Source organism: Mustela nigripes, chromosome 2 (genome assembly GCF_022355385.1).
Source record: "Mustela nigripes isolate SB6536 chromosome 2, MUSNIG.SB6536, whole genome shotgun sequence".
NCBI classification, from domain to species: Eukaryota; Metazoa; Chordata; class Mammalia; order Carnivora; family Mustelidae; genus Mustela; species Mustela nigripes.
In genome coordinates this window covers 206,200,156-206,215,579 of record NC_081558.1, presented here as the reverse complement: position 1 = coordinate 206,215,579, position 15,424 = coordinate 206,200,156, and the positions used below count along the sequence as shown (strand labels likewise).

The window sequence follows — 15,424 nt, the reverse complement described above, 5'->3', positions numbered from 1 at the left end:
TAGGGTAAGTGAAGGGGCTGGCGCGGGAGGCTTGAGGATGTAGGAGAGGAGGGAGTCGGAAGCAGGGTAGTCCATCTGGGGTGTGCGGGAGAGGGGAGCCCCCAGGGAAGAAGGACATTAGCAGACTTCTGTTTTAGTAGGCTCACTGTGGCTGATGGGTGGCCAGTGGACCATAAGAGGAAGAGCTGAGAGTAGTCAGGGGGCTAGTGGGCAGTGGTAGCGGGGGCGGTGGGTGTTGCTGGCTTGGACCAGGGCTCCCAGAGGAGCTGTGGAAACAGATGATTATGATTTCACGATAACTCGAACACTTGGTCATCAAGTTTTTTCTTAAATCTGATGACCTTTTTAATCTGGTGTTTGAAAAGCGGGAAAGCGTGAGACACCATTGATTTAATCAAATAAAGAGAATGTCTGTGACGTTTCGCTGTTGAAGCTCTTTGTATAAAAGGACACAATTTTAGCATTTCTAGTTTCACGTACTGATTGTGCTTGCACTGAAAATATATTTTAAAGTGCAGACCCTTCTTGAGATTTTGATATGTTTTATTAGTGCTTTTTACTAAACACGGTGTTAGTCTAACTACCTTCAGAAAGGACTGTGGCCAGGGGCCTTACCTAGATTACACTAAGTTATCGTCTGACGCTGGTCAAAAACACAACGGCTTTCACACCAAATCCAAAGAAAAGTAGGAGGCAATAATAGGAAAGAATAGGAAGATTATTCACAAAGCTATGGTCCCACCGTGTCTGTGGAAACCATTTGGAACTTTCCGGAGATGATTGGAACAGTGGCATACTGCCACCTAGGGTAAGAGTTTGGCTCTCAAGGAAATTTTTTAAAAGCATGGTGTGAAGAGCGCTGGATGTTACAGGCAACTGAGGAATTACTGAACACAACCTCTGAAACTAACAATGTGTACTGTATGTTGGCTAATGGTTTAAATTTTAAAAAGGGAATAAAAGTAAAAACTAAGGCTCAAAGTAAGTCGAAGGGAACACAGTTCATGGCATTTTATTGACCAGTCCGTGATGTTCTCAAATAATGGCATAAAATGTTAGTATATTTGGTAGTTTTGACTTTGGTCACCGTATCCTTCTGAACTAAAGATAGGTCTTATAACATTTCTTCTGATTCGTAGAAGGTATTTGTATGAACATTTTTCTGAAGTACAAAAAGAAAAAAAAAAAACACATGAAATTACACGCCTAACCCATGGCATTTGTTGAAAGTTGCATGATGTGAGCGTGTTCTAGAGGACCTGGGCTGTGTGGTTGGTGGTCCCTTTATTCCAGGCTCCCTGAGTCCCAAGCATCAGATTCATCTCTCCCACCTGTCAGCTGCCCTAAGAGAAGAAAAGGAAACTGCCATTCTTTTCTACTTGCCTGTATTACATTATTTCTGGAGGAATCACCATGTGGTCAGAGATGGGAGCAGGTTTAGATAACCACCAAGACTTCCCGTTCATGCTAAGAGACATCCTTTTCTTATTGACCTTGGCACAAACAGATTTTCAGTTCAAAACTGAATGATAGCTTTTAAGTTCCATATGAGCTTTGACATATGTATTTGTTTTTGGAATACTTATCATAATTTTGGAAATGGCCTTTGGCTTGTTTACCTAAGAAGTAAGGTTTGGTACCTCCAAGTGAAAATGAATTAAACTAAATTCAGATAAAGTTTCTGGTATGTGACCTGCAGCTTTCTGTTGCCTTTTCCCCCTCCCAAGATTTCTTGGGTTTCTAGAGAACTGATTAATTTACATGCTTTAGTTTCCTAGCTAATTAGGTATAATCCAGCAGCTAAACAAGAATACCCTCCATTTATATAATTTGCTGTCCATTTCAGTTCTTTAACTTGTTGTCATCTATTGTGCTACCATGAGCCCTTTGGACAAAAGTGGTTTGTGAACCGAAGAAAATGGAAGCACAGGAGGTTTCTCCTTATTTCTAGAAATCTGTTGTCAAGATCTTTTTTTTTTTTTAAGATTTTATTTATTTATTTGACAGAGATCACAAGTAGGCAGAGAGGCAGGCAGAGAGAGAGAGAGGAAGAAGCAGACTCCCTGCCGAGCAGAGAGCCCAATGCGGGACTCAATCCCAGGACTCTGAGATCATGACCTGAGCCGAAGGCAGCGGCTTAATCCACTGAGCCACCCAGGCGCCCTGTTGTCAAGATCTTTATAATCTCTTTCAGATTTTAATAAAATTTTTCCCCAGTACTGGAGATTTGTAGGGGGAAGCAGAGGAAGAAGAAGAGAGAGAATCTTAAGTGGGCTCCAAGCCCAGCGTGGGGGAAGGGGGTTCGATCAGACGACCCTGAGATCGTGACCTGAGCGGACATTGAGAGTCAGACGCCTTAATGACCGAGCCACCCAGGCGAGGTGTCGCGAATACTGGAGATTGTTTATGACTTTAGCCAATTTATTTCTCAGGTCTGTAAGAGATACCAGGTGGGAAAAATGTACAAAGTGGTGTTGAGGGCTTATTTAGAAATTTGAACCGTAGCTAAGTTGGGGAATATGAGTTTGACATTTCTGCTGTGGTTCTTAATGAGTTCAGTTCGATAAAGAGACTGGGATGTGATGAGACTTTACTTCTAAGTATCAATTGCGAGAAAATAGATCCACAAAATGATGTCTATTCCTAGTAAGTTATTTATAATGAAATCCTCATCAGACTCCTCTTTGTCAACTTTTCAGCTGTACAAAGAAATTGAAATTTGCCCAAAAGTCACTCGGAACATCCAGATTGAGAAGTCAGATACGGCCAGTGATAATTATGGTACGTTTATTTTTCTTTGATCTTTGGTGTTTTTCAAGTTAAAGCAATTCCTGGGTAAGTATGCACCTATTTACAATTCAGGAAAATGCCTTTGGGGCCTGTTTAGAACAGATAGCACATCTGGTTTCTGTGCTCTGCAGAGCAGCCAACGTCAGGAAAAAAGAGATATTTACTGTGAGTATGGGGAAGACTTCAGCGTAAATTTCATAACCTTAATCAGCAGGATTCAACTGTCATACAAAGGAAATGCCTGTATCGGGAGTAGGTTACTTTATCTTGTGGTATACGCTTAGTAATGAAGAAATGATCTTTTCACACCTCTTTCCCTCAGATATACTCATTATTCTCCCTTCTCCCACAAATCATGTGAAAGGAACTCATTTTGGGGTTATGTGTGGGGACCCCAAGACCACCCCTAGAGTTGTTGATTCACTAACACGACCCAGAGGACTCAGTATATAGTCCTACTCACGACCATGACTTATTACAGGGAAACTGATCAAAGCAACATCAATAAAGGGGAAAGGCACACAGTGGAGTCGGAGGAAACCTGGTACAAGCTTCCAAGAATCCTCCCCCAGTCACACAGAGCGTCCTTAATGTCCCCAGCAACAAGCAGACAGTGCCTGGGAGCCGCGGTCCAGTGGGGAAGCTTGTTGGAGACTCAGTGCCCCGGCAGCCACATAGACACCCTCTGCCTAGGGTGTACCAGAGTCTCGGACTCCCAGGCGGAAAGCAGGTGTTGGGCGTAAACCATATTACTTGCACACATTCGAGACCCAGGGAGCCTCATGAGGGTGATGGGAACCCACCCCAAATCCAAGTCCCCAGATGCCAGCCAGGGGCCAGACCTGTGAACAGGCCTTTCGAAGACTAGTGCTCAGGGTTGCCATGATAACGCTTCTCCCCGCTGTCGCCCACATCCTGGCGTCCTTGACTAGATCATCCCTTCCATATGCTCCCGACTGCTTAGCATCACGCCGTGTGATCGGAAAAGCAGGGGAGCTGGTGCTTCAGTAAAAGACGTGGGGAAATCCATCCCACCATGTTGGCCGTGAGGTAGCTCCGGACAGAGAAATGCCTTCCTAACGTCACCACGCATCCGTCCTGGGTTGGCTGGGACGCTCTGTGTGGTCCTCACTCCAGGACATGGGCCCCCGGCCGCTGCCACCTGGGGCAGGTGGTGAGAGCAGGTGGTAAGCCAGGCCCCGTGCACCCCAGCATCCTCCAGGGGGCAGGGAAGCGTAGCCCTGCTCTGTGCAGGGAGGAGGAGAGCCTGGAAAGCCGGAGGGAAAGACAGGAGCCTACACTATATGCTCACTTACGGTTTCTCCCTGAGTTCAGGTTTTCGGCTTTTTAGCATCTGAGCATCTTCAGGTCCTTTCCTGCGCAGCGGGAGGGTGCGGTCCTTCCGCACTCGCTCCCGCAGGTACCCGGTCCTCGTCTCCGGACGCTCCCGAGGCCACGTGGCTTAACGAAGAGAACCTAATTGTGAACCCCGGTCACTGGCATGACGCCTTCCTGCTGTTTCCCTCTTGACCCTAAAACTAAAGATGTCGTAAACCTGGAGGATGTTTTCGATGGCAGAGGATAAATGTCTGTGAAGGGCTTATTATGCCTCAGAAGCGTGACCTTGGTCATTAAAGCAGTTACTGGGAGCAGTGTTATAAAGAAGCATCTGGGTTCTTCAAAGGATGATGCACCATGCACTCTTTTCTCTTCAAGCAGCAAGAAGCAGGAAAGGGCTGAATTTCAAGCTCCTGATATGGAACTCTAAGGTTGACTGGTACTTGGACTCAGAAATGGGGCATAAATATATATATAATGGGGTGCATATATATATATATATATATATATATATATATATATATATGACATGACTCAACCCACTTGCATTTCCACGCTGAAGGTGTTAGAGCGCATCAGACATCTGCCCAGAATGTCTTGTCAGCTGCACTTCTCAGACCGTCTGATGTCTTCGGAAGCAGGGTTTTTGTTTCGTTTTGTTTTCCTGTCCCCCGTGGACCACCGCTGCTTTCGTAAACTAGGAGAGCTTACACGTGGAGGTGTGCCAAGGTCACACGGCGGGGTTCTCAACGCTTAGTCTCAGTTTCTGTCCTTACGCGACTGTCAGCAGCCAGCTGTTCTGGGATCCTGGATTGCACTTTCTAGAACCTGCTACAGGGGCTACTCTGAGTTCACGCGGGCATAAGGTTTTCCAACAGCGTATTGATTGAGAAGTTAAACAGTCCCCCAATCCCGAGAGGCCTGGTTGCCTCTGACCTCAGAACCACCAGCGAGTCTCTAAATCCAGCGTATCCGTACCGAACCCCAGCACCCAGGAAGGGTGCCTTCCTGCTGTGTCCCGAGCTTGGTATATGTGAAAGTGACTAGCGTGCGCCAGCGTACAAAAAGCTAGCTACAAGCCACATGTTGCCCTCTGTCTTAGAGCACTTCAGGGAGGGGAATAGCACCTAATAATCCAACTGATGGAACCACTGGGAAGATTCGACGCTTCCTTAATATCTCCCGGTTACCCTTCCCACCACCTCGGGCTGCAGGGTATTTGCAGACCTCGTTGAAATCTGATCAGATAGTTAGGAGATGAAACATGATCGCCTCGGCTGCCTTGAAATTGCCTGGGATGCCTCGAGGCATCGTTTAAGGAACATTCGTTCCTTTTTCTCCGGGGACTGCCGCTGGTGTGTTTCGGTCGTGTAAACCGTTTCTGTCAGAGGTGCCTTCACTTGGCCCATTCTCTGAATTTCCCTGTACCCTGGAATCTGATTTTGGGTACTTCCCTGCTGTTTCTGATGTTGTCATGATTTTTCTTTGGCTATAGATTTTAGTATGAAGAACCTTCTTGTTGGCTCTCACAGGACTTTGTCACCTTGGTTTCTTTTCTTAGTTTTAATCACTTCCGTCATTCTCGAGAGCAGTACGGCACTCGTGGTGCCTCCTATCAGCAGTCTTTTGGGGCTACTTTACATTCATCGGCTGGGAATTAGATTGTTATTATCCTATTTAAAAGGAAAAAAAAAAAAACTCGACTGTACTGATTAACTGTTAAAATCAGTGTTCTTTAGTAACCTCAAAATAACCCAGCTGTAGGATGTACCCTATTTTCTTTGTATCTGTCAGTGTCGAAGATGGGTATAAATCCCTCCTCCCCCGAGTGTGCACTTTACTGACATCTTGAAATGGAGGCTGCTCTTGGGGACTCTGAGAGCCCTAGGCCGTGTCTGCTGCGCAGCAGAATGAGGGGAGAGCTGCCTTTCTGAACGCTGAGAGGGGCTGCTGTTTGCTTAACACCGAACGGGTGTCTTTTGATAGGAATTCCAGCGCAGGGCTCAACTGCTACTAACTTTGTGTATGTCGGCTTCCACTTGCCTGCCTGATCTTCCAGAAACAATTGCTAAAGCTTTCTTCAGCAATCCTATCAGAGATTCGCCACCAACTTGGGGGGTCTGATCTGTTTTGCAGAGCCCTATTTGCCCAGTGCCAATTTCATGGTCAGCTGAGTCTTTGTTATTCTCTCTTGGTTATTAAAAAAGACCAAGAGAAGAGCGAATGGGGCAGGGGAACAGCTCAGCCTTCTCCACTGACTTTAGCTTAAGGAGGTTTGGATCCTGTTCTCCACCGTCCCCTGTTCTGGTGGCTTCAGGTGGCTTCTCCCCTAGCACCTTGGCATTTGCTGCTTACTTCAGTGTTTTTTTTTGTTTTTTGTTTTTTTTAATATTTGACAGAGAAAGAGAGATCACAAGTAGGCAGAGAGGCAGGCAGAGAGAGAGGAGGAAGCAGGCTTCCCCCTGAGCAGAGAGCCTGATGTGGGGCTCGATCTCAGGACCCTGAGATCAGAACCCTAGCCGAAGGCAGAGACTTAACCCAGTGAGCCACCCAGGCGCCCCCTCACTTTAGTTTTAATAGAGAAAGAAATTTGGCCTCAGAACTTTACAGAGTCACAGCATTTCAGAAAGGAGATTCCTGTATTTAATGAATCTTATCCATTCTTTCTTTTGACCTAACCCTCGGTTCTGCATCTATTCTAACGGATAAGGGAAAAAAAAATTCTCTCCGGAAACACAGATGGATAGACCTATTTTAAGGCTAATGTCCACGTCAGTAGCTCATGTATAAAATTGTTTTTACTTGAGTGAGGCTTCTTGAACCGTAATCGGAAAGTTGCAAGTGGCTGTAAGAATGGAATTAAAAATAGTGGAAAGTCCTTGGGGCGTGGCCTGTGTTGTCCCCATCTGAGGGAGTTATGGTACTGGAGTGGGCGAGGACAGTTGGTAGTTTTGCCCGTGTGTGGGTATCTATTTCCTGGTCCTGTGAATGAAGCAGAAAAACACATATTTGTTATGACATGGCCTGAAAAGTCTTGATGATTCCTGGGGTCCCCATCCTGTAATTAGTTCTTCTGTGTTGTTGCTATTTGCTTATTTGTTCTTTAAAACCAATGAGTTTTTCTCAGCCTCAAGGTAAGTACCTGTATAATGGGCTTATTTTTCACCCAGACCTGCATGATGTCAGATCTTTACAACTGCTTTCATTCCTGTGGCTCTTCTAGGGATGTTCGTCCAAGTTTTACTTGAGGGAAAGGTGGTACTGGTTGGGACCTTGCACTGGTGGATCAGAAGGAGGGTCTTGTGTGTGTGTGTGTGTAAGTAATCTCTACACACAACGTGCCTCTCAAACTCAAGACGCCGGGATCAGGAGTCCGCTGCTTCACTGACTGAGCCAGCCAGGCACCCCGTTCTGGAAAGAGTTGTAATGAGACTCTCTAGAAACAGAGGTGACCAGGGCTTTGCATCACAGAGGTGATCCAGTAGCCCCAGGATCAGGAGCGTCTCAGATCCACTCTTTCTCATAATGTAACAACCCCAGGATTAATGAGTAATGGGCTTTGGGCTCTGGAAGACTGGACAGGTAATAAGGCAATGTTAATTAAGATCACACACTAGTAGAATGTGAAATCAGTCCATTTCACTATAAAATAAGATTTGTCAAGTGAGTTGCTACTTAATCCTGTTTGCAGAATTTTATTAAATCAAACTAGTTGTCAGTACAATAGTACATATGGCGGAACACACACCATATAGTTGTCAGGTGTAATATATCGCAGGACAAGGATTGGCTAAGAAGAGTCACGAGGACCCAGGTGAGATAAGCTCATCATTCTGTCTGTGCTGGGGGAAGACAAGCAAGCACCAACGCTGGCATTTACTAGCGAGCAAGGTAAAGGAAAATGAAATCGTCTTCCGTTTCAGTTGATAGGTAGGTAGTATGAGGACAGACGTACCTGGTAAGACTAATTTTTACAAGTAGTGACTTTTTTTTAAGAGTTTTCCAAAAATACATTTTTCTGCTTTGCAAAAATAATACAGACAAGGAAAAACAATTGCTCCAAACTGTAACCAAAAACATTCAACATACGTCGTTCACAGCGGGTACTTCCTGCTGTTTGGTAAACATTCAGAAGGTGTGAGCCCTACCATTCTGGCTTCTGTGTTTTCTAGGGTTTTCACTTTCCTCTGTGGAAGAAGATGGTGTTCGAAGGCTGTACGTGAATAGTGTAAAGGAAACCGGTTTAGCGTCCAAGAAGGGTAAGTCATTGGCTGTCTTGTTTGTCTGTCCGTCTCTCCTAAATTCCCCTTGGCGTGTCTCTGGTGGTGCAGATTATTTGAACCCTGTCTCGTTGAAAACCCTTGGAGGAATATGGATTTTATTCTCTAAACTCAGGTGGAAAAGAAATGTCCCGTTCTTGGATTTTAAATCTGATTCTGAGCCCGTGTCCTTGGGGCAAGTGGGAAATTCCATTCTAGTCTGACATGATTGTCTTTCTCTACCAGGCAGGATGGTGTGGAAGTCCTAGGGGGTTTTCCCGAAGCAGCATTTGGGAACACCCCCCTGTGCTGGCCCCGCTGCCATTGGCTCTGTCCTGAGCCTGCAGATCTCCTTCAGAGTGGATGTTGTCTTGCTCCCATTCATGGAGAAATCTCAGCAGATGTTGGGAACCTAGGGCTTTGGGATCCCGTCTTCTTGCTCCGCACAGAGAGCTCTCCTCCGCCCCACCCCGCCTGCAGCCCCGCGAGGGCTCACTGGAGTCCGGGTTACTTGGGAAACCTCAGCTGTCTTTCTTCTTTGTGCTCAGAGAGAATCTTTTCAGCCTAGATTTTTTGCTTCCTGTGTTAGTTTCCTTGGGCTCCAGTAACAAATGATCACAAACCGAGTGATCAGAAACAACAGTAACGTATGCTTTTCTAGTTCAGGAGGCCTGAAGTTCAGAATCAAGGTGTGGGCTGTTTTCCTTCTGGAGCCTCTGAGAGAAAAATCTGTTCCATGCCCCGTCCTTGCTTCCAGGGCTTGCTGGCGGTCCTCGACATTCCTTGGCGTGTGGCTGCCCCCCTCCAGTCCCTGCTGTCGTCCTGTGGCCTTCTTCCCTGGGTGCCTCTGTGTCTACGTGGTCTTCTTAGAAGAATACTGGTCACTGTTCTTAGGGCCTATCCTAATCCAGGATGATTTTATCTCAGTTTATTTACATCTGCAGAGGCCCTGTTTCCAGCTCAGATCACTTTCTGATATTCCGGGTGGACATGAATTTCGGAGGACCCTTTCTAGCCTACCAGACTTAGCATAAGCACATCACACAGGTAGGCAGGGCTCAAAATCCACCTTCCTTTCATTCTTCTTGTTACAGAATTCTTAGTTTCCATCCAGGCGGTGGCAAAATCATACCCGTTGAATGGAGAAGACCAAAACACTGGGTCCCTTGGCCTGAGATATTACACACTTGACCTTGTGTCTGCTCATTTAGAGCCGCTGAGTGGGGCAGTCAAGGCACTGGTAGAGTGCCCTCTCTTGCCACCTCCTTCCGTGACTTGGCACAGTTTAGCTCTGGGTGTTCATGACTTACAAGCCACCCATGCAGGTGACCTCGCACTGTGTTGTAAGCCAAGGATGGCCAAAGTGTGACAAAGGGCAAATAAAGTCAAAGTCATTGATCTTATGGAGGAGGATTTTCCTTCTGTACTTTTCAAGGCCAAAGGCAGCCTGGAGGCCAGGGTCTGACACTGTGTCAGGGTCTGGAGGCCGGGGCTGGAGCTGGAGCTCAGCTAAGAGTAGAGGTGGGTAGGGTTCCTACACCTTCAAACCCAAAGGCTGATTGTTATCTCTAGCAGCGCACAGACAGTGTGCCTGTTGGCGTAGGTGTGGGGGTGGGGAAATGTGCTGCCTCCACCTCAGTCACTTCCTGTTTTAGTTCTTTGAATCCAGGAACCCTGGTGTTAGATAAAAACAAATGATCATATGCTCCAGCCCACCCGCCCCTGTCGCCCTGTTCTCTGTAGATTGAAGAGTGATGGCCGTTTGGCCACCTGGGTCACGAACACCATCCTAATACCCGCTCATAGAGAGCAATGTCAAGAAAGATATTTAGGTGATAGTTTCTTGTTGTTGTTGTTGTTGTTGTTGTTGTTGTTGTTTAATGTTGAATCTGGCCTCTATGTGCGGACCTCTGATTCCTGTTTTACCTCATTCTTTTTTATTTTTTTTAAGATTTTTAAAAAATTTATTTGACAGAGAGAGAGAGATCACAAGTAGGCAGAGAGGCAGGCAGAGAGAGAGGCAGAGAGAGAGGGGGAAGCAGGCCCCCCGCTGAGCAGATGCGGGGCTCCATCCCAGGACCCTAAGATCATGACCGGAGCCGAAGGCAGAGGCTTAACCCACTGAGCCACCCAGGTGCCCCTACCTCATTCTTCATACACTGTGTTGGATGCCCATCACCTTCTAACTAAGTCTTTTATTTATTTTTGGGAGCCACCTTGGGCTTTTGGCTTGTCCTGAGCTAAGGGTTCATCCCCCTTTAATGGTCACCTACCCCTCTGCTGGATCTTGCATTGGCTGTACTTACAGAATTGACTTTTTGAACCGAAGTATGTTCTTCTAACACTTCTCTCTCTTCAGCTCGGGCCTGTCCTTCTACTGTTGGGGTCACCCGAGGCCGGGATCTCGCATCTCACCGGCTGCCATCGACGTGTTTTTCAGATGGCTGCACAGCTCAGGGCCCAGTTGAGAAAGCCACGTGCGTCTTTCTCAGCATCTTCTAGATGCTTCATTTCGCCACGGCCAGTTACAGGGATTGCTTCTGGGAAGGCCCTGGTTTTCTGTGAGCGAGAAGAGCTTTCCCTTTTCTTCTGCTGTGTATTAATGGGAATTTGCCTCTGTTGAAATAGATCCTCCCTGTGCTCGATGCTGTGCTTAATCTCCCTGAGCTCATTGTCACTTTTACTTAGGAGGAAACTGGGACTGGGAGAGATTCAGTAACGTGCCCACAGTCACCGAGCAGTTACACGGTGACATTGGGACCGAAGGACCCCGGTGGGGCACTCCGTGGCTCACTCCTGCTGGGCTGCCCACAGTCACATGTTAATACTGAGAATAAGTCCCTTAGCCAGCTGCCTAGAGTCATTTTCTAGGGCTGCTGTAATGACGACAAACTTGTGGGGGGTGCAGTGGGGGTGTGTAAAGCAACAGAAGTGTATTCCCTCCCGTTCTGGAGGCCAGAGGTCTGTGTCCTCTCGGAAGTCTCTAGGAAGAGCCCCTGCTTTCCTCCTCCAGCCGCTGGTGGCTCCGAGGGTTCCGTGGCCTCCAGCCCCCGTGGCTGCCCCTGTCTCTACATGGCCTTCTCCTTTCTGTGTGTCTTTTCAAAGGACATTGTCAGTGGGTTTAGGACCCACCAGAAAATCCAGCTTGGTCTGTCTCAAGATTGTGTATTTAATTACAACTCTGCAGATCCTGTTTCTAATAAGGCCCCATTCACAGCTTCTGGGACATGGATGTATCTTTGCGGGGGGTGGGGGTCCCCGTTTGTCCTACTACATACACACTTTGGTTCTACCATTCATAGTAAACCTGGAAGGTCTTTGAAAGAAAGAAACAAACTTGGGGCACCTGGGTGGGTCAGTCGGTTAAGTGACTGACTTTTGATTTCGGCTCTGGTTATGATCTCAGGATTGTGAGATCGAGTCCCGCTTTGGGCTCTGTGCTCAGTGTGGAGCCTGCTTGAGATTCTCTATCTCTTTCTCTTTGTCTCTCTATGCCCCTCTCTCAAAAAAACAAAAACCCAAACTCATAGATGTTTAAGTGCTTTCTTCTGTTCTTTATATCACCTCCTCTTAGATCTAAGCAAAAGGGTTGTCTCCAAGAGAAGACTTCAAAAAACCAAAAACTAGCTACCTTTCCGCATGGGGGAAATTTTGTATTTTCAACTCAAATGCCGTGATGCCAGAATCTTTTACCTAAAAATGGAGTGGTTAGCGTCCCAGAAGCCCGCCTCCATACGGGGAAAGTATTGTCCTCTCCCTGCCATCGCCTTCTCACTCAGAATATCTCTTAGAGTATCTTTTTTTTTTTTTAAAGATTTTATTTATTTATTTATTTGACAGACAGAGCTCACAAGTAGGCAGAGAGGCATGCAGAGAGAGAGGAGGAAACCAGCTTCCCGCAGAGCAGAGAGCCTGATGCGGGGCTCGATCCCAGGACCCTGGGATCACGATTCAAGCTGAAGGCAGAGGCTTAACCCACTGAGCCACCCAGGCATCCCTCTCTTGGAGTATCTTATGCTACAAGACGGATGTCAAGTAGTTTGGAAACCTGAGTACAGATGACCAGGGGGTATGACTTGGTGAACCTGGGGAGTGAGAATGTCTCTGGGGAAATACTTTCCTGTGGCCTCAGAGGTGGGATCTGTGGAATCCGCGTGGCTTCTCATTTCTGCAGCTCATTCCTTACCTTTCCCTTCACTCACTCCCTTTGTCGAGTTTGCTTTTCTACTCGAGTCTGTAAAATAAGAATTGGACTCTTTTTTTCCTTCCTGGCTGAAACAATACTTCGGCTTTTTCCATGTTCTGCTCTGCCCTCTCCCTTTCTCAAACTGCTGACATGTTCTCTTAATACCAGGTTGAAATCCCCCGGGGAGGGTCCGTCACAGCCTCTTGTTCTTTGGGGTTGGGCTACTTCATGGCTGCTCCTTTGGGCCCCCAACTTCAGCAGCTCTCCCAGCGTGCTTTGCGAAAGCAGCAGAACCTTCCGGAAACTTCTGAGAGATACGCACTCCGAGGTCCTGATGTAGTTCAGCGAAGGGAGGAGGGCGTAAAATGATCCTATTTGGTTCATAGATTGTGTTGGGGATCGAGTCAGTTTCTGTGGTCGTGGCCAGAAGCGACTCCCCGCATGCTGGCTCCCAAGCTCATTCCATGGCAGTGATCAGGAGATGTTAGCGGGCTGTGCCACACGTGTGCGCTGTAGCACGTATGTGTGCAAAACTTACTAATTGCAGTAATCAGAGCATTTCTGCTTCTCCCCCCAAAACCGAGGACAGCGGCCAGAAGTAGCATTTGTGAGGAGGAATTGGCCGATGCCCAAAGCACAGAGATTTGGGAAGGAGTCAGTGGGTTTGGTCGGTATATTCAGGACAGGTAGGCATGCTGTCACATCCGTGTCCAGAACCTTCTGGAACCAAGGCCCTTGTGATCTGATGCTGGCTGTGGAGGACGAGCCCCCCCCCCCCCATGGACACCAGCGCCGGGGCTGGGAGGCCCGTGACGCGGGAGCCCCGCGTGCCCTTTCTCGGGCCTTCTGTGCTGTCGCGATCTGACTCGTCCCCGCTGCAGCGGCTGCTTTAATGTGCGTGTGAAATGAAACATTTTCCGTCTCGCGTTGGCAGGCCTGAAGGCGGGAGATGAGATTCTCGAGATCAGTAATCGTGCTGCAGGCACCCTGAACTCCTCTGTGCTCAAAGATTTCCTCGCGCAGCCGTCCCTGGGCCTCCTGGTGAGGACCTGCCCTGAGCCCGAGGGAGGCGTGCAGCTGCTGGACTGCCCGCCTCACCGAGCCGACGGCCCCCCGGACACCAGCGAGAGCCCCCTGGCCTTCCTCAGCAGCAACCCAGGTATGGCTGCAACGTGGACCGTGCGCGGTGTGTGAGTGTGTGTGTGTGTGTGTGTGTGTGTGTGTGTTCCACCGGACCGGGGCCAGCAGGCCCAAGATGTGTGAGTGAGATGAGCTGCTTCCCGAAGGCGTGCTTCCTGTTAATTTCCAAGGTTCAGGGGACTCGTGTTCTCGTGAAATACGTGTCTGGTCCTCAGTCAACCTGTCCTATAGGGACAGCTTCTGCGTACCACTGGCGTTTGTTATTGTGGATCAAGTCAAATGGGTAGAGACCACTGTCTCTTGGCTGTGGATGGAGAGGACAGAGAGAGAAGGGCCAGGAGGCACTGGGGCTCTAGGGCCCAGCTCTGCCCTCCACGTCACTGTCCCCCAAACCATTTCCCTTCTGCGTGAGAGAGGCCGTAAGTTGCCCAAAGTGGACATGCATCAGAGCTCCTAAGGTCGGCTTCTCTTGGGTCCCCCCGATGTTGCGTGTGAGTGTGAGTCCACACGCAGAACCATCCCTGCCGCAGTGTTGCTCTCTCTGCTCACGGCTTTTCTCCCCATCCCTTTGTAACCTCGTGCTCCTCCTAAAAGAAGCAACCAGAATGCTACCTGCCCCTCCCTGGAAGCCTTCCTAGTAGTGGACCTACCAGAGCTAGTTCTCTCCTCTGGGTCCCTAGAACCCTCCAAAGACATCTTTCACGTGGGCCCTGATCATGTGATACTCTTCTTCCTGGCTTGTCTCTCCCTTGTCCCGGATTCGTGTCCTGGGACGAGCGCAAATCTTCTTCCTATGCTCCCACAGGGGCCCCGTCCTCGTTGGGCGAGAGTCAGTGATGCATCGGTCAACAGCATTGTCACTTCCTTCCTTCCCCGTGATTGTAGAATTGGGGTTGATTTTAGTAAGTTGGGGTTTTGGACTTATTTTCTTTCTAAAACTTGAGTTAAATGTAAAAAAAAAAAAAAAATCTTTAGCTTCAAAATCTGGGGGTAGGAGCTTGGATTATTCTTGCCCTGCCCATTGTTTTTCAGATTCTCTTCTGAGGTTTGGCTCCATGAGAGTAGATCGCTGGCAGAACCCTTGTGCGAGTTTGCTTTTGCTCAGTGGCTGTCGCAAGAATTTGGCAAGTTGAGGCTTCAGAAAATTGATGGCACCTATTTCCGTTGACTTCCTTGAGTCATTATGTCATTTCAGTACCCACATCCCCGTCATGTGTTTTGTTTTTTGTTTTTGTTTTTTATTTTTTTGTTTTTTAAGATTTTACTTATTTATTTGACAGAGAGATCGACACACAGGGAAAGAGAGAACACAAGCAGGGGGAGTGGGAGAAGGAGAAGCAGGCTTCCCACCAAGCAGGGAGCCGGATGTGGGGTTTGATCCCCTGACCATGCCCGGACGATCCCTGGTCACTGGGATCATGATCTGAGCCCAAGGCTGATGCTTAAGGACTGAGCCACCCAGGCACCCCGAACCCCATGAGATTTTTAGAACAGGACTCCCACATATGCTTAATGGAGAATGGAGACCACGAAGGCTGTTCTTTTGTGTGACCAGGAGATGGCAGCATCGATCCCATAAAACTCCATTCTAGGAGCGAGGTTTCTATAGTAAGACTTTGAATGAGGTCTGTTGTGTTAGGTTGGGTTGCTTAAAGGGATTTTTATAAGATCTGGATGTACATACCAGGAAAGACAGGGTGCGCACAACTTT

At 47.9% G+C, this 15,424-nt stretch overlaps 1 protein-coding gene across 7 annotated transcripts in view; it reads left to right on the top strand.

The window, feature by feature from the left end:
- TIAM1 (TIAM Rac1 associated GEF 1) overlaps positions 1 to 15,424 on the top strand; it is a 383,207-nt gene that overhangs the window by 312,205 nt on the left and 55,578 nt on the right. For all 7 annotated transcript variants that reach the window (XM_059392241.1, XM_059392243.1, XM_059392242.1 and 4 more), the window contains 3 exons: positions 2,700 to 2,781; positions 8,301 to 8,387; positions 13,508 to 13,732. In XM_059392241.1, coding sequence (XP_059248224.1) covers positions 2,700 to 2,781; positions 8,301 to 8,387; positions 13,508 to 13,732 — 394 coding nt within the window. The remainder of the gene's footprint in view (positions 1 to 2,699; positions 2,782 to 8,300; positions 8,388 to 13,507; positions 13,733 to 15,424) is intronic.